General features: G+C 45.6%; 1 protein-coding gene across 1 annotated transcript in view; it reads left to right on the top strand.

Annotated features, from left to right (window-relative positions):
- Positions 1 to 24,047, top strand: part of TMTC1 (transmembrane O-mannosyltransferase targeting cadherins 1) — a 129,922-nt gene that overhangs the window by 31,740 nt on the left and 74,135 nt on the right. Inside the window, exons 5-6 of the mRNA XM_009642720.2 lie at positions 13,590 to 13,671; positions 14,665 to 14,768. Coding sequence (XP_009641015.1) covers positions 13,590 to 13,671; positions 14,665 to 14,768 — 186 coding nt within the window. The remainder of the gene's footprint in view (positions 1 to 13,589; positions 13,672 to 14,664; positions 14,769 to 24,047) is intronic.

The raw sequence follows: 24,047 nt of genomic DNA, 5'->3' as shown, positions 1-24,047 counted from the left end.
CTTTCCTGCTCTGTATTCCTCCTTCCTCCTCCTGTCCCCACCTCTACATTAAATGTTTGAGAATAAACTGAGGACTTAGTTTTGTGCGATACCTATAGCACTCATGGCTGACCTTCGGGAGTTTTCTCCCCCCCGCCCCCTTCAGTATGTTTCGTAAGGATGCCGAAGTATTTAACCAGCTGGAAGACCCCCAAACTGCTACAGTTCTATAATAATTTCCCTCCCAGTTTATAAAACTGGCTCTCTCCAGTTTACTGCCTTTCATTGCAGATTGAAAAAATAAAGGTCTCTGAGGACCATGTGCTTCTCAACTCTCCGAGAGATCAATCGGATCAATTTGCCTCTGTGCATTTTCGACGTCTCTGTCCTAATTCTGGAGACAGCCGCTCTGGCGTGCTGTCAGGTGGCTGTTTGCAAAGGGAGAGACTCCTGCATCTGCTCAGGGCACTAAAACAAGCTCATTAGAGGTTAAAAAATCCAACAAACAAGAGAAGGGAGGAGTGGGTTATTGCTCTGTAATAGGTACTGCTGAATTGGGCAGGATTTTTCTGTTTACCTGGGGCGAGCAGCCTACAGGGTAATGCAGCACCTATGGTTTAGTCCAGACTTTAAGCTGATGCAGATGATTTGTAGTGATTTTTGTAATGCGAGTTTTATTAAGTTGCCCGAAGCACAGCGTGTTCATCAACACTTTGCCTCGGTTTGCTCCATCTGTCTTGTAAAATCCATTTCTTTCTGGCCCTCGTGAAAAGTGCCCTTTTCTCCCTTCTCCGTTGTAGCCCTGAGCTATCAATTCAGGGAAACAAAACAGAAGCAGACGCAATAGCTTGGCTCGAGTAAAGTGCACTTGGGCCAGTTCGTGCTCTCTGGAGGAAGCTTTGATGGTCATCAGCCACTTAGGTGAACTCCACCACTTCTCTGCTCATCAGAAAACACTGTGGGAACTGAGCAGGGCAGGTTAGAGACTCATTGCTGAAGAGGAGAAGCTCTGAACCAGGGCTGGTGTCCATACTGCTGGTGCCACCTATGCTAAGCACCATAGGAGGGGTGTGCGACAGCCAAAAAAGCTGCTGCTGGTTTGGAGATTGCTCCTTTCTTACCCATGCGGGATCTGCAAGCTAAGTGTGATTTGAAAGCTCATGCTCTCAGTGAAGGTGTGTGGCTGTCCTCTTCCAAAAAGCCTGGCCCTTTCCCTCCGTGGGAGATGGCAGTGCTCAGGGCTTGCCCTTCACTTGGTTGGGCTGTGGGGTCTTGCCAGAGCCGTCCCCGATGTCCCCCCGGCATGGCTTCTGCCTCTGGCTCTTCACTCTCTGCGACCTTCAGTGAGGATGTTGCTCTCTGTGTTGATTTCTGGTGATCAAACAGAGACTGCTAAATCAGTACATTTGTTTGGTATTATTCTTACTCTTATTTTTCTCAGAATAACCTTCTTTCCTCAGGGTCTGAGGGCGAGAGTTTTACATAGTTAATTGAAGAATGATTTTCTTCCCATCCATTTCACCACTTAAAAAAAGCTTCAGAAGTAAACCAGGAAGCATAAAAAAGAAAGACAGTTTTCTGGGATAAGTGTAGCATTGCTCTTTCAGAAGATTTTTTTTTCCTACTGGGACATATTTTGGAAAAAGCCCTTTTTCCCTGTGTATAAATAACACATATACACATAACTTTGAAAGTTTTTACAATGGCTGGTGAACAACAGCTTGTAATGACACTTTTCATTTTTGAATTATGTTTTAAAAAACCTTGCCTTTGTTTTTGCTCCGCAGTTCAGGTTTCTGTGATTTGTTTTTGTTTAGCTTGTGGGTATATTGGATGCTTTACTTGTTTAATTGCATTTTAACCACAAGAGTATATGTGATTGGCACTTGGAACAAGTCTTTATTTCTCTGGGAATGCTTGCAGACCAGCAATTCTGATTGCTGCTTTACGGATGTTGCATTTAATCAATAACTCAAATACAGAAATAACGGCAGCTCACTCTCTTTAGTCGTGGTTGGCAATATAACTCGCACGGGCTGGTACTTTTTTCTTAATTATTCAGCAAGGGCCTATTTATTGTGTTTAATAAGAGGATCAAACATATGCAGTGCAAATATTAAAGGGGAACAAGAAAAGGAAAAGAATGGGTTAGTTTCATGAAAATGTCCGTTTCCTACGAGCAAATTTACACAAGCCTGTAGTTCAGTTTTGGTGCAGCACTGCTTGTCCTGGGTTGGCTTTGCAAGTGAGTTTGGGAGCGTCAGTTCTCCTGCCTCAGCTGCAGTGGGACTGCTGCCACGCTGCGGAGCAGAGGCTGCGCCACTCTTCTGCTGTGCTGACTCTTCTACTGGCCTCCGAGGCCAAGGTCTGGGCTGTGTCCATGCACCTGTGCAGCAGTGGTCCCGAAAGCCACCACCGTCCCTTAAGAGTGAGCAGATGTGTTTGTGGTAGCTCTGATACCACTCCTCGCCTTTTTCCTCCTCCATCGCCTGTGTCTTCTTGTCTGGACATCTGTGTCATTTTTGACCAGATCCCATCTCTCTGGAGTCCAGACAAGCACAGACCATAGGAGTATCCTCTGAGGGACCTACAACCTTTCCCACAATGTGTGGCTCCTTCTCTTTGCCCATCAGGGCCTGTCTTGCCCACACCCTCCAACCTCCTTTTGGTTGGCTTGTGGGACAGGTGGAATGCCCGAGGATGCCCCACATGGTAGGCAGAGCGAGTGTCCCTTTGACAGGGCAGAGATGCGTTGAGTGGTGGGGCTGTGGAAGGAATGAGATGACCTTGTTAAACTGATCTTGGTCATGGCTTACCAGAACGACCCAGACCATGGCAATGTTGGAGGGTGATGAAGCTTCAAACTTCATGATGCATTTTCATGGGTTTCCCTCAAGCCAAGCGGGCAACGTTCCTTCTAGCGTGGGGTGTCTGGGGAAGAGAGGCTATCGGTTACGCGGGAAGGTTTGGTTGTCCCTGCAAATACGCATCTGAGCGTTACCGAGTGTCGGCTCCAGCCCCATCCTGTAGAAGTTCGATGTGGTTGGGGGATGCGTTACAAGCTGCTGCAAAATCCCCGGGACAGAAGCCGCTCGTATTTTTGGCTGAGTGCAACATCCCGTAAGCTTTCTTGTGAGCAACTGTGCAGGATCTTTCATGCTTGCCAGGCTTTTAAATATCAGAATTTAAACCCACTTCTGTGGAGACAGAGACTACAAAATGATGTCGTTTTCTTGCTACTGCTTATTTTTGGAAGTTGCCAGTGCAGTTCAAAGCAAATATCTTAGTGACTTAAAGAAGACTGGAGTATTTGTGGTCTTATTTTTCTGGCAATAGATAAGACTGAATTGTGGTCAAAATAGGATAAAATGTAATTATTTTTCCTAATTCTGCCAAGTTTCAGAATTATTCTTTTATTGATGTGCTTTTGGCTTTTACCATTTATTATCTGTTTAGATGAGATATAAAGAATGGCTTTGCAGAGGAAATCCAGTTAAAGCAAGCCACTAATCTTTACTGGCTGTTGCGGATTTTAATTTTTATTTTTCACAGATGAACCCTATCATAACTGAACCATGGGTGCCTGCAATGAAAGAACCGGTCTTCAAATTTTTAATTTGAAGAATTTAAGGATTTGTGTGTAGATGATTGTGTGGAAAAGTGACAGAGATAAAAGTTGTTGGAAGTATAGTGTTTGGTATTTTGTGCCAACAGTAATAGCACAGGCGCGATTTACTTACAGGGCTGCTGACAAAAGAAGTAATTTGCTGCCAATTTTTGAATTGTTTTCTTTCAGATTCTTTCTGCCTTGCAGTAGAACTTTGGCACTGAGTTGCATTTGATTGCAAACATCAAAAAGTTTCTCTGAAAGGATACCAGCTCTGAAGAATGTTACTTTGCTTCTTTGCTATATTGCTAACAGACTCCTGTCATTCATATTTAAAAAGAACAAGCTATTTTTGAGGATGTTAAAAATAACAGACGGTTTCCTAACAAGAAAAGAGTGAGGAAAGGTTTGGTTTTTTTTTTTCTTTACCATTTAATTTGTATTTAGAGATGACTGTGACATATTTACGGATTGCTTTATTTAATCTGACAGAAGCAAAGGGACATGCCAGATCAAATGTCAGATTAAGAATTTTCCGGAAAGGAAATACCTTCTTCCTGAAGTATTTAGCATTGACATCCAGTAAACTGTTTTTTTAAGTAGCTCATGCATGGGTTTCATTTTGAAGGAAAACAGGCCAGGCTTCAGTTTGAGGGCAACACAACTGAATTTAGCGTCTCTGCCACCAGTGGCTTTTGACAGACAGTCTGGATCCAAACAAGAACCTTCCCTTTCCGTCGTGTGAATATGGGAAAAGTCTCAGTGTAAACGAGTAGGTTGTTATAACATCTTTTAATGTAGAGGGTATTTTCAGGAGCATCCACTCGAGCTTTTCGGTCTTCATTAACACCTCTTAGAAGCAAACTGTTGCTACTGCGGTAGCGCCCCGTACACCAGCTCTTGCTCCCTACCTGCTCCCACAAAGCCTGTGCTATTGTGGTCCTGTAATCCAGCCCTTAGAGCTCGCTGTCCGAAGGCAGAGGCAGCCAGGGGAGGAGGAGGAGGAGGGAAAATCATCAAATGCATGAGCATCGTCTTATCGCCTGCTGTTTGTTTCTAGATGTCCGTAAATTAGTTCTTGGATGTTGGCACTGGTGAGCTCCCCACACGCTTGCTGTTTTACTGTCCTGAAGGTCTGCAGTTCCTCCACCCCATCACAGCACTGTGATAACTCCTCCTCTTTCCATCTTCTTTATCCCAGTCAGGGATTCAAACCGCAGATGCGTGATTCCCCCCCCAAATTAAGTGAAAAATGTGAGTTTAAACTGAGTTTGACAAGTAGTTCTGGTTCACAAGTAAACTACAGAAGAATTAAAAAAAAATTCAAAACAAATAGGTTTTGAAATAAAGCAAGACTCTTTGGGCTACGTTTACAGGGGGTTTCAGGCACTTAATTTCCTCCCTGCATTTCTTTGCAAATTGCGCCCACGACTCCTTCTGAAACCAGACTTTCACTTACCGCTTTCACATTATGTGCCAAAAAGTTTCTTTTTGGGCTGACCCCAAACGATGACTTAAAAAGTATAATTCAGTTCAGCAAATGTATTTAAGGAAAAAAAAAATTAAACAACTGAGCATTTGCCCTGATTGAGAGCAGGCTCAGCTGTCAAAGTTTGCTTTCTTCACCTCCTTCCTCAAGTCAAGCTCTGTATCGGAAAGTTACTCAAGAGTTGTTTCAGGAGCTGGGATTTGGACCAGCTGACCCTTACCTGCCGCTATCCTTCTCACCAGCGCCTATTACTTTTTTTAAGGCTGATGCATGGAGGAGGGAGGAGGTGACAGGCCTTTTCTCTAGGGGAGCTCTTTTCCATTCCCAGCATATCCTCGGGGTTGCGGTAGGGGCAAATGCATCCATCCCCACCTCGGGGCTGGGTGCTTGGGCTCCTGCCTTCGCTGGGCACAACAAGTAGGCAGACTGGCTGAATATGATGGGTTTTGGTTTGTTCTGTTCTCTTGTTTCCCCTCCTTCCTTATTTGACCTTTTTTGGCACTGTATTTGAATCCAGGATGGCTTGCTCTTGCTAGCAGTGGTATATGTCTGATTTTGTCCTTTGAAGTGGGTATCTTTCCTCTCCTGAAAGTGCAGGAGGCTCCCCAGAAAGAGACTGACAGATTTCTGTGCTCTTCCTCTGCCATATTTTACTGATAGAATGGATTTATCCCTCCTCTTCTGTCCCGTTGTAAACTTTTAAATTTATATTTTATTTTTTTTTAAAGTTTGCTTACTGGGGTCCTGGGCAAAGGTGACAGCAAAAAGTTACAGCCTCAATTCCCTAATTGCACGTACATAATTTTAAAGCTGCCATGGTTCCTTCTGTAAATTAGCAGGCTACTTGGGCCAGTATGTGTTTACTGACACGAAATGCTTTACGGAGAGCATCAAAGCAACGCAGCAGGTCTCTGCATCTTTTATGGCTTGTTTGTAAATTTTTACTAGGACACTTGATTCCCAGGGACACCTCGATAATCTCCACTAGCAGAGCCTTGTGTGTGAGTGGAGGGATACCCTTCTCCCTTCTTCACATAAAAGCTGGCGAGTAAGCTATGTTTTTGGGTTTTTTTTTGTGATTAGGGAGCGTGTTGTAGATGCCTCGCAGACCCCACGCTCCCGGCCTGTGCGTGGTGAGTCTGCAGAGTGTGGCCCGTGGGTGCCGTGCTGTGTTTTGGGGAAGGCTGCATTTGAGAGCTGCCAGATCTTTTTCTGTGCAGAGACACAAAGGCAGCAGCCAGGCTGTAGGAGTCCTGGATATCCTCTGGTTTTGGGTCCCATCTGCTCGTGCTAGATCGGTTCATCAAAAGCACAGCTGCTTTCTTAAGCGGAGCCGCTCTGGGGAAGGCGGGCACTTTCCTGCCTCCGGTGTTGCAGTCCTGAGTGCTCACTGAGGACGCAAGTGAATGGAGCTCCAGTGGCAGCAGAATTTCTTGGATGCTGCCACTGGATCTCTGATAGCAGCAGAGGTCTGCATATCTCCATGTATCTCCATCTTTCTCTTCCTTTCTCTCCTTCCTGGCTCCCCTTTCTTCCCATCCCTTTCCTCTTTGTGCCTACCTTCCTTTCTTTCTGCTTTATCCCCTCCCTTCCTTGTTACACACGCTCACATAGCCTCTTCTTCAGAAACAAATTTTCAGCCCTCTGCAGTCCAGGCTAGTGACAATAAGAGGTTTCAGCTGAACATGAGGAAGAACTTCTTTACCTTGACGGTGACAGAGCACTGGAACAGGCTGCCCAGGGGGGTTGTGGAGTCTCCTTCTCTGGAGATATTCAAAGCCCACCTGGACGAAGTCCTGTGTAACATGCTCTAGGTGAACCTGCTTTAGCAGGGGGGTTGGACTTAGATGATCTCCTGAGGTCCCTTCCAACCCTTGCGATTCTGTGATTCTGTCTCCTCCAGGCTGGATACAGGCATTGCAGGAGAGACACTCTCCTATCTCAAGGGCTTTGCAGGAGCAATGCAAGGAGAGTCTGATGCTGTTCCTACAGGCTCCTGCTAGATGGTGTTTGGCAGGGCTAGAGACCCTGGGGAATGGATACAAATCTCTAGTGAGCGTTGCAAATAGAGATTTTTTTTTTCCCAGTGGCTTGTCACATGCCCAGAAGCAGAGTGAGTTGCCGCTGAAAGCAACAACAGGAGCATCTCTGCAAGCCCTCTACTAAAGTTCAAATCCCTGCTCCAAAGTACAGACCCACTGAAGTTTTCCCAATCAAGTGGTTGGCACGACTTTGTTGATATGGGCAAATCTCTAATTTTCAGGAACAGCCTAGCTGGTTTACCTCATACTTCCAAGGAAGAAAACAATTTCAGCTTGACACAAGATCCTGGAAAGAAAAACTTCCAGCCTGAATTAATAAAGCTTGTCAAAAGAACAAGCAGCTGAAAATAGGGGTTTGTAGCTGAATGTGTGGAGCAGCCAAAGCTGGTCTCAGTGCTGCTTATAATGCAGTTGCTTGAAATACCTCTACCCAAGCCCGTAACTGGGCTAGGACAGGGAATAACAAGCCTAACAGTGGATTTCAATGCCTCAGGTGTGTGTGATGCAGAGGGAATGAAATGGCTGAAATCGGTGGAAGCTTTAAATTGCAGGCATGGTGCTTTGGTTCCCTGAGATCAGGCAGAGGGTGGCCGTTCTTTGATGAGGTCTTGTTTTTCCTGTTAGCCCTGCTCCACCTTGTCTCCTCCTGGCATCGGTGGAATGTCTGGTATGAAGGGAAGCCCCTTTTCATCATCTTGGTCACATGTTTGATCTGTTAAGTGCATTTCGATACTTTCCTTTTTTTCTCTTTCTGTTCCTGATCCCCTTACTGTGCCTCTTTCTCTTCCTTTCCCTGTTCCTCTCTGTTTTCTTCCACCACTTTCATCCCACACAGAATGAGGTACGTATTGCCTAAAAGAATAAGGAAAAGCCGTGAGTGGGATTGCCTTCTCTGCTGTATATGCCAATGCAATTATGCCCTGCTCTGCTTTTCCCCAAAATCTAATAAACAGCAAGAACCCCAAATTTGTGGTCACATCTGAAAAACGTACACGAAGAATACGTGCCGTTATCAGTGCAAATAAGTTAAAGCAGCTGTGACTTTCATAAAACCTCTTTGTGGCGCCCTAAAGAGTCTATAAAACTGCTTCTGTTTGTGTGTGTTTATGCATCTGGGTCTGCGTGGGTAGCGGTGGCTGGGGTTTAGGGCTCTCCGGGGAGATAAGGAGCAAGGATGCCACACATATGCTGCAGGGAATGTCAAGACTACTCATAAAGAGGGAAGCAGGAGGGCTTGTCTGTCTTTCTCCCTTGCAAAACCTGTAGCTGTGACTTGTATTTTATTTCCCTGCACTGACAGGTATTTTAAGCAAGTTAAAAATCTGAAATGTATTGGGTTTTCTTTTTTTATTAGTGTTTCGTTTTTTTTTTTTTTTTTTTACTCCACAATGGGTTTTTCACTCCCATGTTCTCCCTGGGATATCATGTACACTTGGCCCTTGATGGTTGTCCTCAAGGAGGAAAATAGGCCGAGCTGGGTTGAAACGATACTTCTCCAATAAAAGATGTAGCTGGCTGGACAGATTGTAATGAAGTCATCTTTAAGTAGAAAAGGTAAAGAGGGTCTCTAGAGACAAAATATGTCTCCTGTAAAAATTCTGCATTCTCAGCAGGGGGAGTCTGTCAGACTGGTTTGGAGTTAGATGTGCATCCACTAATGACCTAAAGCTTTGACATTTACTTAAAATAGCCCCTTTTAAGTTTAAAAATGTCTTGATTAGAGGTGCCTTACTGTTATCAATAATGAAGAATAAGGTAAAAGAATAAGGTAAAGCCTTGCTTTTGTACTCATCCTTCTAATGCCCTCCCTTAGTATTAGGGTTTTGAAGGCGTTAGCTCAAAACGCTGCCGGTTGCTGGCAGTTGGATCTGTTTCCTGAGAAGAATATAAATGGGAGCAGTCATCTTCTCACAGCAGAGGGACCTGGCCAAAACAAGCTCTCAAAATACCACAGCTTGTTCTACTGCGCACTTATCTTGGTCTTTCAGATGTCCCCGATGGGGACCATCCATCATACATCTTAATTGTTTGTTTGCTTCCCTTGAGAACGCTTTTGGAGAGAACACAAGAGTGAGTTTGCATTTTATACCAAAGCTGAGTCAGCTGCAGGGTGGGATAAATGTGTTGCCGATACTGGTTTGTGATAGCCCACATGGCCGTGGCAATGAGCTGCAGCTGAGGAGCTGCCCAGCTCCTTTCTGTGAACTCTGGGTGCCTCCCATGGTACAGGCGCATTAAAAGAGCTGCCTGCTTCTTAGGGAAGTTTGTTTTGATTAACGCAGAGTCCATCTGGTACCAGGAAAGTTTACATTCCTGTAAACTGCGTGGTATTGAGTTTTACTAGGCCACCTACCCTGCTGTCTTCAATTATAAAACCCCCGTGTGCCCTGATGATGTCACTGATTTCAGGATGAGCCGTGCTTTTCAGGAAGCCGGAGCTGCCAAGTATCTGTCTTGGCCTCCGCTCGAATGGTGCGAGAGAAGCCCCTGCATTATTAAGCGTTTCTTGGATTTATTGTTTGTTGTGATTCTGGTTGCTTCAGGGAGTATTCCTGAAAAGCTTTTAAAAGATAGCAATGACACGCTGGTTCGCTTAGTGGAGAAGCTGGCACGAAGCAGAGGTGGAACCCCTGCCCAAATGGGCTCTTTTCACACTTGTTTAGCAAACCTGGCGATCTGGATTTCCTCCTCTAATTTTGTCATTTCATTATGGAAATCTGGGAGACCCACACCTTGGAATGTTCGCCTGCTCTGGAGGTGGCATTTTGCTGCGCAGAGCTATCATCAGTACAGTTTTCCCACGTACGTCCCGTGCCTGCTCTCACGTGGGAACGAGTGCGCCTGTGTGTTTTGGCATGGGGAGCCCCGTTACGCCGGTCCAGGTGGAGCAGGCGCTAGGGAGTGATTCCTGTGAACAGTGGGATGTTTGGCAGCCTGGTGTGGTTGGCAAATGCATGGAAATCTGACCTGTAAATGACTTTGTATGAGGCAGCTGTTTAAAATGGGTATAAAACAGTTAAACTGTTGTAATAGTAATTTCTTTGATTGTGCTAGCTAAAGACAAAATAAAGAGCTTTGGCTGATCTTAAGGCTGTCTGAGCAGAGTTCGACGTAACTGCAGATGTTTTTTGCAAGCTGCCATTTTACATGCTGCGTCTCACTGGCATTTAGCAAACTTCCTCACCCAGGTCCCATTTGCAGTTCATTTGATTTTAATACATAAACCGCCTATTGTTCTTCGCCTGCACCAGCCATGGGATGTTTTAGTTGTTACCTTCCCTGAAACAAGCAGTAGCCTTGATCAGGTACTCTGGGAAACGACACGGTTCTTGTGAAGCTTTGATGAGCATAACCTGCATGTTTATGCCACTCCTACAGGTTGATCTGATGGGCAGGCAGCTGGATTACCAAGCAATGAAACGTGTTATCTGTCTTGGTTTCCAAATAAGAGTTCAGGGCAGCAGCTTTCTCAAAATGGGAAAGCTTTGCTTCTTAATTGAACTATTGAGGAAAGAAACATTTCTTAACCGAAGCTGCAAAGTAGCAAAAGCATTTGGGGGAAGGATGAGGAAGTTCAGGGTGCTCTGAACTCTCTTGCTTCACCCTTTTCCCAGTTGCTTTCATTCTGGTTCCTTCTTGCTTGCTGCCCATCTGCTCTTCAGCACAGATTTGCAATTGGTGTCAGTGCAGGGGTTTCTTTTTTTCCTCTAGATGTTATTGCTCCACAATATAAACTGTGAGGGGGCTTTCAGGATTTTCTGAACTGCTTTAAAACGGCCTCCTCTGCAGTGGCCAGAGCTACCCTGCAACTTGGTGGAGCACTTCAAATTAACTTGGACTTGCAGATAAACTCGTGCCTTGAAACTGTGTGTGGCAGCTTGCACGGTTGCTGCAAGGCAGGTGTGAGTTGTGGGCAGCATTTTAGCTACTCATAGGCAGACAAAAAATTTTTTTTTCTTGCATTTATATTCGTTTTCTGGCTTTAATTTTCTCCTCAGGCCAGGCTTGAGAGATGGTAATGATGAGGGTTCCTCTGTGGTGGTCTCCAGACCTAGATTGGTGTTTGCAAGGCCCTGAAGCACAGACGCGCTTTCCTGAGCCTCAGCAGTCTAAAATGCAGTGGAGCCTTCTCTCTGAAGGGCTGCCTTCACAAACAGCCTGTTGTCCCTAGCAGTTGTTCCACCTGCAACGTCTTTGATGCAAGCTCGATGGGTCAAAAGCCAGATCCCTGCCAAGTATGGCAAAGCAGCAGGGTCTGCATGTCCCCACCTCCCCACAGGTGCTGCCCCCCGAGCCCGTAGCTTGCCCGACTGCGGTTGGCTGTTCTGGAGGGTGGCAAACACATGGCCCGGAGATGACAGCTGCCTTGCGAGTTTTAGGTCACAAGGTGATGCAGTTTCTTAAGGATGAAGCTGGCAGGCTTCTTGACACCGAGAAAAGTGCTCCTCTCCTCTGTCTCTAATTGAAGTCTTGGAGGAAAAGCTGAACTGTTTGGGCTGATCTTTCCCCAGAATAATTCCACCTAAAGCAAATACTTGTAATGGAATACTTCTGCCCAAAGCGTTGCAGTTAGTTAAAACTATGAGTGAGTGAAAACAAGTTCTTGAAAAGAGTCAGGCAGCGTGATTAATAGGGGGCTCTCCTCCCTCCACCCATAAAAATATGAACAAAATGCAACCCAATGCTTCCGTTCCTGCTGCAAATCACAAGGGGGTTGAGTTTCGTAAAATGTTCCAGTAGGGAATGAAAGACCAGGCTTTGATCCAAATGCTGTTGAAGTTACTGTGAGTCTTTTCCCATGGCTCTGGTGGGCTTTGGAGCAGGGCTGTGGTGAACACTTGAAGGCCAACCTGACCTTCCATGGAGAGAGAAAACTGAAGGCTTAGCTTCATCTCGCTTGTACTTTCTGGAGCCTGATTAAAATCAGTGGGAGCTCAAAAGACTTTGCACTTTGCAGAGTTCAGCCCTTGAAGACTAGTCTGACATTTAAGTCAGGTTCGGTGCTTAAATGTCAACGTTTGTAAATAAGTAGACACCAAAGACTGAAAGTCATCTGGCTTGCTTTACAATGTATGGTTTGGTTCCTAAGTTTCAGGCATGACAACTCAGGAGAGTTTTCTGAAGAGCAGTTATTTTGTAGAGAGTGCCCAGATGTGCTGCTTTCTTCTTGTTAAGTGCTGCCTCTGTTTCTTGCTGGCTTTGCCCCTGGTCCTTTTTGTCTGCAGTGTAATCTTTTCTGCATCTTGCCATGGTGACCAGGCTTGCAAACTTCCTACTATAGAAAATTTGAACAAAAAGCCAGATATTAAAGACTCTTGGCAGCATTAGGAAGTGCTGCAATCTTGTTTTTTCAAAGACTTGAAGGGTGGAAGCAATCAGATGATGGACTGTCTTGAGGAACTTGGAGAGGAGATAAGATGCCTTTTATATTCTAGGCGTTCGATGGGAGAAACGTGTGATGCTTTCATGCTTGGAAAGGTAACTTGCATGCAGGTGTTGTGATTCACGCTGCAGTTTTTGTAAATCATGTAAATAGAGTATCCTGATACTGACTGTATGTTACACAGAGGAACCTGCCACTGTTTTCCTTCTGAATTTATTTTGTTTACTTGATATTTATAACTTCTTACGATTGTCGTTTTTTCAATAGTTTTCTAGCTCCAACGTACTTAAAATATTCCTCTTGTCTCTTTGGTATTTCTTTTTGTTTCTCATCGCTTTGTTACAATGATGAAGCCTCTCTAAGGTTCCATAGAAATGGAATTCTCATTGAATTAATGTCATAGGTGTTTGTTATATTAAGAAAGCTCCTTAGAATTTGGCTCCAGATACAGTTTAATTTTTCTCATTGAGAAACAGGAAGGTTTTTCTGAAGGCTCCTACAACAGTAAGCCACCTGTGTGTTTGTCTCTGCAGTTAATTGTCATAACACCTTGTCAGCAGACTTGTAATGAAACTGAAGCATGCAGAATACACTTAGAAAAAAAAAATGCTTAAAATAAGTTTGGTTCTGCTAGACAGTTATTCCTATCTCTAGAGACTGAGCAGAGAGCTGGGAACAAGAAGTTTTTGCATTTTAATCATGGCCTAAAATTGAATTGCTCTGTTTGGGTGACCTTTTAAAAATATGTCTCGGTGTAGTCTTCTGGCAGTCTGAAAACAGCAATCTTAGTGAGACATGGGGGTTTTCTGAGGATTAAGGAGTTAACGGATGATTTTTTTAAAAAAAAAACCCAAACCAAACCTAGATTTTGATGGGGAAACTGCAATGTGTTATAGTGTGTATTATTTGAAGTAGTCTCAATATTTTACTCAAGTCATGTGGAAAGGGCTTTGGAGAATAAGAGTGATGTCACTGTTACTGCATGTTACTTCAGGGCGGTTAAAACAAGGTACAGCTTTTTCTCCAGTTTGAAAAACAAGTTACTGTTTCAAAGTACTTCAACAAGTATTTATTCCCTTTATGTTTCAGCTACCTGACTGCAAATAACAACCAGAACTTCTTGTATACTGCAAGGCCTTTTTTGAAGAGAGCTGCTTTGGTGATAAGCTACGTAAGTACACGTGGACTTGACCACGCGTTTCTGTGCGTGTGATGAGAATGAACGTTGCGTGGTGGTTTCCCAAAAGACTCAGAAAACTTAGTTGGTAGATCTTAATGCAAAGTTAGTCTTGGAAAATAGTCTAGAATAGTCAGCTGGGCAAAGACAAGGATATTGCTGTGTTTTCAGTCCAGATTTTCTTTTAATTTATAGTGGTTGCCCTTACCACCATGTAATCATCTGCAAGTGTTTCCTGCCCTAAATACAGGGGCACTCTCTGGCACTGGGCTGACTTTTCAGTGACATGCTCTTAGTGTCAGCGCAGGGCTTGGGAAGAGTCACAAGAAAAGCTCTGCCTGCAAATACCGGCTGCTTGGCGTGCCCCAAGCAGGACTTGACATGTTGCAGGGGAGAAAACGAGCACCCCCACAGGGGTGTGCTGGGTGCGCAACTCCCTGTGCCGCTCTAGGAGCCGGGTCCCCTTGCTTACCCCTTGTCAAGTCGCTCCCAGAAAGGTGGAGGAGCACCAGCCCGCAGAAGTCCTTCTAGGGATTAGGATTGCACAGCATGAGAAACACCGATGGAGCTCGTCCTTACACCTATGACAGCATGAGTGAGTGATACTGGCTTTTAATCAGCTATGGTTTTCCTCTCTGTATTTAGGTAGAGGTCCATAGCAAAACTGCAGTCTGAGCTGCAGCAGGGTGACTGATTTGTCCTTCAAAGTGCTGCTTTTGTAGTGGGTAGCTGGGACGTGCTGGTTGCTGTCAGTAATGCATGTGTGAAGGGGGGGGGGAATACACCACGAGAGCATGCTGCCTGTGCTGAGGGTTGGTGCCTTTGTCACCCTGCATAGGGTGGCAAAATTGAATTTTTCCTAAGCCGATGAGCTGACTCACTTCTAGGCACAGAGCAGTGCGTGGAGAGCTGTCACAACAAAATATTTCCTGGAGGCCTTAGTTCTTCTTAGTAGCACATTGCTAACCGAGATGTTCTGCTTTGAAGGTGATTCTCGTGTTGTATTTCCGCCTCTGGATGATGGGAGGATCCATGCCAATGTTTTCGGAGCAGGACAATCCAGCTTCATTCTCGCCGTATTTACTGACGAGGTACGATGCCACTAATCAAACAAAGGTTTTTGAAAGTGTAGTCTTGACATTATTTTTTTCCTGCGCTAGAATGTTTTACAGATGGCAAATGAGAAGACTTGTTTTGTTATCTTAATTACTTCTCCTTATTGCTAGCAATCAGCGTTATTTGAACCCCAAAACATGCTCCAGGTCCCATAGAATTATATTACAGATGCTTTCTTACTGAAAAATGTGGGCTTGTTTTTATGCAAAGCCCAAAGAATATAGTTTAATTGCCTGAGCACAGGCAATTAAAATGGAAAGCCAGTGACTGAAACCTAATCCTAAACCTTAAAACTGGCTGCTCCTGAGGTATGGGATGCAAGCATTTGGAGTTTCCACTTCAGCTTTTTATACTTTTTGTATGAAAAGGGGATGGCCTTGCCTGTTGGTTGAATATCAGTGGCTGATCAGTGAAGGTAGAAGGCAGGACCCTGGTGGCACAGAGTACTGCACAGCTCTGGCTAAGCATAGGATGGGCTGCCATGGGTTAATTAAAAACAATGAACCTGAAAACTGCGTTAAGAGATTTTTGTTATTTTATCACTATTTTTTTAAAGATGCATAAATGCTTACATTTGATAAAAATGTTTGGGGTTTTTTTTCCTTGCCTGGGACCCAGTGTGTGGTTAGATGGGCTGGATACCACATCCCTCTGACTCTGCTGGGCCAGACTGGCAAGGCGCTGGTGGCTGCGACTTAGCTCTTCCCTCCAGACCTAGCCAGACCAGTGCCCCGAGAAGGTGGTAGGAAGTTGATTTCCTCTTAAGACAGGGCCATGTGTGTAACTGTTTGCTCTGGTTAGCTACTCAACTGAGGGAAGGCGCTTTGGAGGCTTCTAGAGGAATTTCCTGATGTCTCAGATGAAAATGGGAATGGTCCTCCCCTGTATTACTTTCTGGCCTTGATGGCTCCTCATTCCAAGAGTGGAATCGCAGCTGAGACGCAGGTTAAGATCAAGCAATCCTTATTCAACATCTGCTGCAGAATTGGACTGGATCTCATTTGGGAGACCTTTATGATAATGTGACAACAGCTCCTCTTACCATCAAGGCTAGAAGTGCTTCCAAGAAGCACGTTGTCTGATTTGGAAATCTCTGATCTGTTGGCAGCATTTCTGGCAGAGTCATTAATGCTAGACTCTGTGCGGCACAGCATGAAGGATTTGCTGCTGTCTCTTTTTGCTACGTTTATGCTGAGATGGGGGTCATCAAGTCATAAATGATCCTGCCCTGATTCCAATTACGTATTCTGTGCTGCAAATGTCTTTCGTGTGTTTGTCTCTTTACATCTTGTAATGACAGGGGAAGGTTTTTTAAACCCAAAAGCTAAGTCATTCTTGGGGTATGAAACTGTAACTATTTTTACCACTGGCACTGTGGATTTTATTAATAGCCTTACGAAAGACAAGCGAGAGTGCTGCTGGCTGAGGTCCTCCCTGGCCCCAGCAGCAGCCCTGGCTTCACCTGCGGTCCAGCAACACCTACCTGCTCCAAACCTAATTAAGGAAACCCTTGCCAGTAAAAAACAGTATTAGTTTTCTGGAGGGATTCTAAAACCCTGTAGTTATCCCAGCTTTTCCCCTTCTGCTGAGCTTGATCTTAATCCTCACTTTAGCCAATTTACCCAGAAGCCTGTATCTTCCATCCAGAAAGCCCATCCTTTCAGTGAGCCTGGATGCCAGCTGTTATGTGGCTTTTTAATATTCAGAATTAAATTTAGGTGGTTGGTTCCTTCCCTGCTGATCTAGCACCAACCTCCTGTGGCTGATGCTCAGCCATGGGTCCTGACAAGAGAAGCTGAAGAGCAGGTTTGCTGCTGAATCCTGGTCAGGGTCCAGTAAGGAGACGGGACTGGAGGCAAGGCTGCAACGTTGGCTCAAAGTCCATCCAGGAGAAAGGGTGAGAGGCAGGAGTAAGGACAAGCAAGAACATGTGTCTGTGGGGGTGCATCCAGGAGACAGGGCTGAGCCGAAATGGGGCTCCTAGAGCAGTGGGCATCGGGTGTGGGGCCAGGTGAAGCTCATCAGGGCCCTGACAATGTGTCACCACAGTTCAGTACCTTCCACTTCCCCTGCCACGGATCTTGGTGCTCACCTTCCATGATAGTCCTTGTCCTTACTCTCCGGGCCCTGTATGAACGAGAAAGAAGCTGAGTCCTGAGCTTCTGTTGACCTTAACCCTGGTCTCCTGGTATGTGCCTTCATCTTAGATGTGAGATACCTGCAGAATACATTATAAATCCTTCTCTGCAATTCTTGTTTCTCTGAACTCAAACCTTAAGCTGACCACTACCTTGAACTTGCAGCCAAACAACCTGGAAGAGGCCAAAACCTGCCTATCCTGTTCTCCTGCACCACCCTAAGCCTGCAGGATCCACCTGCCAGCATGTTAGGCTTGCTCAGGAACACCTTCTTTCCTGAACCCAGACCCTAGCCCTTCACTTCAAAAGTCAGTGTCCCACCGGCTGCCTCAGAGCTAGCTATAGGCCCAGCTGTGCTGCTGGCAGTAGTCTTCATGTTAGACCTGTGGGGTCTACCTGCAAAGAAGAAATTGGAGATGAGAGTTGGGTTTTTTTGATTGTTGTATCTTGCCAGTCTCGTGGAGCTGAGGGAAGACTAATGAGTCAATGTGGATGATACCTTAGGTAAGTTTCTGGACAGCTGGGGTGGCAAATTTTTGCCAAATGGGTGAGTGGTCAGTCCTGCGAGGTAGGCAGAGACCTGGTGACTGTCTCTGAACTGACAGCCCATGATACACCCACGGACCACAGCCCTTATCATGGCAACAAACCTTTCCCTTCCTCACCTCCTCTCTCAGACTCCAATTGTAACTCTCACCCAAGACTTTATCGTACTGTGATCAGAGCTGAAGCTATTGCTGCAGAGCTGACATCATGCCAGTCATGGTGGTGCAGGACTGGGATGTCAGGTCGAGCCAGCAAGGTTGAGTGGTTTGGCCTGGTTTCCAGGAAGATCTGTGTGTCTGGCCAGCAGGAAGGCTAGGCTGAGGCACCAGGCTGGTGTTTGGCTTAGGTGCAAGGAAGAGGAAGGCTGAAGAGTTAAGATTGTTTTCAAAGCCTGGTATTTCCACAGGGTGGAAATAAGAAGTGGTGTTAGCTGAGTAAATTGCTTGAGGTTTGGATTTGGAGGTGATACACTTGTGGGGACCCGGTGTTAGGGGTGGCATTAAGTTAGGGTCTAGGACATCAAGGCTTGAGGATATTCAGCATCCAAGTAGGTACTGGTGTGTGGTTGCTTGCCCAGCTGGTGGATGTCCAGCCCCATGGGAGAGTTTGTGGCTGTGGCCCAGCTTGAGAGAAGCTGCTAAGCAGTGTGTGTTCCTCAGCTGTGGACACATAGAGCAGCAGCATACAAAGCGCTGGTGGGAGAAGCTTTTAACGAGGTTTTTGAAGGCAGTAATTGGGTCACAGCACTGAATTTAAAACCAGGATATTATCTGCAATTTGGGTCGAGTTGGGAGGAAGGGAGTGGAAGAGCTAAGTTTGGTGTCAAGACCGGAAGGGAGAAGCCCCGTGAAACTGAAAGAAAGGCGAGCGTTGGGTGGTGATCTTGAGGTGGTTACTAACACCTTAACTATGGCTGAAGCAAGGGTTAGTGCTTAGGCAGCGGGCAAGTTGGTCTGTAACTCTCTGAAGATCATGTGGGGCACAAATGGGAGTTTCTGTTTGCAAGCAGTCGCCTTTATTTGCACTGAGCTGGAAATGTGGTTATTGTGCATGTCTCGCCAGGGTAAATGTTACGGTGTTCAATGGAGTTGAAAGTTGTTGTAAGACTTGGCAAACTCTGTGAGGCTAGGAGGAAAGCTGATGACAACAAGTGGAACAAAAGGGAAAAGCATTGATTTGGAAAGGTGTGGCAGTCTTTGTGAAATGCACAAAGTTAAATCTGGAGTTGGGATTTTGGTTGACTCAGGATTAACCCAAAGGAGTTTTGGTAAGTCACACAAGGTTTCTGTGTCAGCTGGTGAGCTGTAGAGGTGCACTTTGTCCCAAGGCTGGCAAGGGTTATTGGAGCGTGCCTATATTTAAGGGTAGGTGTAAAGTTACGGGTTTGAAAAAGTATTGAGTAATGAGGTCAGATTTTGTCAGCCCTCATGATGCTTGTAATGTAAATTAGATGTCTGAGGGTGTGAGAGAGGTCTGTGCATCCATGATGTGTGTAGGAGGGGAGCATATAGAAATTAAGGTGTATCAAATGAATCTAAGAGGAGACAGGTTCAAAGCAAGCCAAGGAGGTGGCTTGCAACAGGTAGTAGAGCTGGGGAGCTCCTATCTGCAGGATGCTGTGGGTGTGCTGAAAGTTTATGCAGGCTTGAAGAGAGATTTGCCAAGTTAAAAAAAGAAATCCAGGCTACTAAATGTGCAGAAACCACATCCATCTCAGGGACATCATGCAAGCTAGAAACTGGAAAAAAATATCGTGTTCTTATATGCTTTGCTTGGCATTAATTTTTGGTCGCTGCTGGAGAGAGGATCCTGGTCTGGGCAGACCTTTGGTGTGGGCCAGTTTGGCCTCAGAACATGGCTGTATGTTCCGCATAACTGGTCTCCAGTCTTGGACAACACAAACATACAGATTAAAGTAGACAGATAATGATTTATTTAACCATTGGGAGACAAAATATGCTGAAATAGTGACAGTTTTTCAGTCTTAAAAAAAAACCCCTCATCTGTTTAGTATGTTCACTAAATTACAAGTGAATGGGGACACAAGTAAATGCTTTGGAAGCCAGAATATGAAGGCTTCAGTCCCTGCAAGGTGCTGGATTTTTCTAATATTCCCAAATACTTTAAAACTTATAGCAAGATAAATGAAAGCCACATTTCCATGTCCTTCAGTGTGTTGCTTGGCAAGGGCGATCTGAGAAGACGAAATCTGTCCGTCCTTCCCTTTCTCAGTGGAGGCAGGAATGAAGGTTTTGGGAATTCTGCTGGTCGTAAGCCCTGCCCTTAGAGCCTGTCCATACAGGTTGTTGCACGCTGCAGAGAGGACATACCTTCCCCAGTGACCTGCTTAAAAGAATGCAGATTTCCAGTCACTGTGACTTGCCATCCCCAAATCTGCTATATGGGTAAGCTGTTGCAATAGCAAAACCCCTCCCAAACCTCTGTTAAAACATTCTTGCTTGTATTAGATGAAAGTTGAGGCAGAATGCAATTAGGAAAGTTTTGAGAGTTACCCAGCTTTTAGGTAAACAGCGTAGTGAAGCGCGGCTGGAGCATTAGCAAGGCGGCGAGCAGCGGGCTGTCACGCTTCGGACGCTTTGCACAGCGTTTCTTTCTTCTGCCATTCTTCAGAGGGGAAAGAAGTAGGAGGCCTCTGGGTAAACAGATTGTATTACTAACGGTGTGGTTAGACAAGGGGAACGTCCATTGTGTAGCATGTCTCAAGGTGTGTGAAACGAATTAAATCCTACCAGTAATTTCAAACTAAGAAAGTTTAAAAAAACCCTGTATCTTTGGGAGTCAAGTTCTGCTGGCGCTCACCTTGTGACCTCCCTTGGCTGATCACTCGGGGCATGAAGCAGGTTTGGCTGTGGTGTTGCATTCAACAGTGCGTTGCTACTAAGCCTGCCTCGAGATAAGGCTGTTGTATGGTTGAACTGCTCTCTCTGTAAGCTGGCTTTCTGGATTTCTTTGCTGTTTCAATCAGGTAAATGAGAATTCAGTGCCGCAGAAAGCTGAAGAAATGCTTATGAGTAAAAACTAGCACATGTTCCTTTTCACAGAGATGAGTGACTGTTTTCTCAGCAGTGCATTTAATATCCCAGTTGTAACTTCAAAGGGAGCGAAGTACCAAGAGGCACACAGGAGACCTGTGCCAGAGAAGTGGGCCCCTGTGCCAGCCAGTTCTGCCAAGGTAATGGAAGTCAAGTGCAGCAACTAGTCTGGTATGGGATTTTCACTGACCTTAGGCCAGTGTCGTGGTTTAACCCAGCTGGCAGCTAAGCACCACGCAGGACAGTTTAATAAGAGAGAAAAGTAAAAATAGTAATAATAATAATAATAATGGTAAGAGAATATACAGAATATACAAAACACGTGATGCACAATGCAATTGCTCACCACCTGCTGGCCAATGCCCAGCCCGTCTCGAGCAGCGATTGCTCTCCCCCAGCCGCAATCACTCTCCGAGCTGCGATCCCTTTCCTCAAGCCGCCATCACTCTCCCGCCCCGACTGACTAACTCCCCCCAAGCATGACGTTATATGGTATGGAATAGCTCTCTGGTCAGTTTGGGTTAGCTGTCCTGGCTGTGCTCCCTCCCAGCTTGTTATGCACCTGGCTGAGCAGGAGAAGCTCAAAAAGTCCTTGAGTAGTCTAAGCATTACTTAGCAACAACTAAAAACATTGGGGTATTATCAACAATCTTCTAGTACTAAATCCAAAACACAGCACTAAGCCAGCTACTATGAAGAAAATTAACTCCATCCAGGCCGAAACCAGGACAGCCAACAACTGGCATGAAAATAGAGCCCTACGACATCTCAGTTCTTAATTAGCAGGGCTTGCGCGTGCTTTCTGACTGGAAAAGTTCTGCCTGTTTTGTCAGTGCTTTCTATCATGTGCCCAAAGGTGCTTAACTTCAGCCCTACGTGCAGTCTCTGCAGGCACCCAGCGTTCAGCACTCACTTCTAGACAAAAGGGAGAGCAACGGTGTTGGTAGGAATTGCTGTCATGCCCACCCAGGGGCCACACAGTCTGTACCTTAAGTGTAAAATAAGTTCTTTATTTCAAGGGGGCTGGGAATCAGGGGGAAGCCTATCTGCAAGGTGGTGCTACAAAGCAAAGGCCATCCTACAGTAGCAGGCTCCCAGAGGAACCTGCTTTCCCAGAGCCATGTGAGAGATTTCAGAATTTCTCTCAGTTAAATTTTCTTGGTTTAATGAGCAAACCCAGGTAGGTAGTGCTGCTCTGGACATCAGCTTGATAGGCGTTTTTAATGGGTCATGGTGTTCGCTGCAAGCGCTGGTTACACAGCAAGCCTTCCCCACCAAAAGCCTGCATTTGGAGTGAAGGGGATGCAGCCAAAGCAGGGGCCATCGACTCCTATAGGCAATGCATTTTGCTTTTCAAAATACTTCCACACAGGAGGGATAGACCATGGCTGGTGTCTGAGGCAAAACAGCGTGCCCAGGACATCCCTTTGGCTCCCGCCGGCATGGGGTGGGTAACGTTCTTCGTACGATGGACAGTTTCCAGAAACGTTATCGTAGTGGGTTTATGAGGTCTGGTTTGTAATTTCCTGAGGATCGGGAAACCTCAGCGGCTGTCCAGGGGACCCTCCATCCCCTGCCCCCTCTCTGAGCCTCTTCTGAAGCGGTTACCTGGCAGTGGCTGGGGAGTTTGGGCTGCGTGGCTTCTGGGGCGTCCTGCTGCCGGCGGCGAGCTGAGCATCACGTCTGATCACAAGGCACGCTCTCGCCCGCAGCACGCGGGGGGCTGCGGAGGGAAAACAGTACGAGATCAATCCCAGGTTTTCCGGCGTCGAGACTCTGACAGCAGGCTCGGGTTTCACTGGAAATTCACAGGCTCTTTGAAAGTCTTTACTCTTCAAGAATTTGATATTTTTCAGATTCTTAGCCACAGAGTTGAAACAACTGAGAGCATGCCGTTCACCAGTTCAAAGCTCTTCGGGCTGTGAAGCTGTAGAGGCCGGTGCGGTCTGCCTTTCCTCCTGTGCCCCTGGAGCGCTCAAACCCACCTTCCAGAGGAGTTACTGTGCTGTTCATCCAACTGCAACTGCCTCTTCATCTGTACCATTGCCATTCCTACTGCTCTCCTCCACTGACTGGCAGCTCTTTCCCCCTAGATGCAAGAATCTTGATGAAAGGGAATACACAGGCACCTTTTCCACCTTACAAGTATTTTCTCTCTAGCTGATACTTGCATTTGGATATTAAATTGGAATTGGTCTGCCTGTTGCTCGTTTGTGTAGTCTTACCCCACCATCACCAGATGTGCTGGATAGACAGAATGTGATTTTTCTTCTAAGACTATGAAAAGAAAATGTTTGGCCTGACAACATATACAGAGCAAGAGAAGGAACTCACATGGGAAGGTACAACTGGACTGGCAGTTCACCAGGGGAAGCGCAAATACATACAATTTTAAGACAATATCCTTAAATACCACCACCTGGTTATAATTGCAGCCACATGTGTCCCAGGAGGACGTTCTTGTGAAGCAGCTTATCAAACACACTTGGTTTTAGGGCTTTGTAGAGGATGAAGAGAGCCTTGAGCTGAAATCAGTTCAGCTGTTAATGCAAGGGAGAAGCTCTTTTCCCTCATAAAGGAGCTCTTCTCACCCTTTGGTGAACTGAAACTTCTCTGAGTCCCTGGCAGTGCGGAGGTCACCCTCTCAGAAGAGCCTTAACAAGGTCTGAGACTTCTTCGTACACCCCCTTCTTTTCCCAAATACCAGTTAAGTGCACTGGTTTGTCCAGGAATGGGATGGCTTGTCCCGGATCTGGGTAGGTGGTAGCTTGCATCACTGTGTGCACCTAGGAAGAACAGGGACACTGGTCCCCGCTTTTCCATGCAGCTTTGGTGGGGGATGGTCTGAGTCTTGTGATTACTCATGTAGCATGCTCTTAGAAAGAAATCTATGATCTCAGTCCTTGGGAGCTGGGGGAAAAAAGCTTAAAATGCTCCAAAATCAGAAAGCAAACAAAATTCATAAATTTCTATAAATCTTGTATTTTTTTTTTTTAGCTAGTCTCACAATCCTCCTGTGCTCTGATTGCCTGGGTTTGGCAGAGCTGAGACTAGAGCTTTTCCAAGCTGGTTGGTCTCTATTACAGCAAAGGGTAACAGACAATCCCTCAAGTATTTTTCTGTTGTATTGTTTATGGCTTTAAGTAGCACCCTCAGCTTTCAGTTTTGCAGCAGAAGCAATCAGTTCGGATAGTTGTTTGCTGCAACAGGTTCTAGATATGAGTCATCCTGTATTTTATCTCAAACAAAGCACGCAACAGTACATTTAAACTAAAAAATTTAAAACTAAACAAACTGGATTGCCATGACAACACCTGCTACCTCCAGGAGGAGCTCTGTTTTTCTGAACATGCCCGAGATGCTGGGAAGTGAAAAGAAATACTTGATACCCGCTGAAACTTGGATTTCCAGGTTTAATTTGCAAATAATAATAAAAAAATGACTCTTCTGTAATGCAAATGCTGTTAACTAGCCTGGGGGAAAACTGATTGCCAATTAAGAGGCAGATTCTTCCAAT

Source organism: Egretta garzetta, unplaced genomic scaffold (assembly GCF_000687185.1).
Source record: "Egretta garzetta isolate BGI_Z169 unplaced genomic scaffold, ASM68718v1 scaffold427, whole genome shotgun sequence".
NCBI classification, from domain to species: domain Eukaryota; kingdom Metazoa; phylum Chordata; class Aves; order Pelecaniformes; family Ardeidae; genus Egretta; species Egretta garzetta.
Note: the sequence above shows the minus strand (reverse complement) of the source record. Positions and strands in the feature narration are given on the sequence as shown.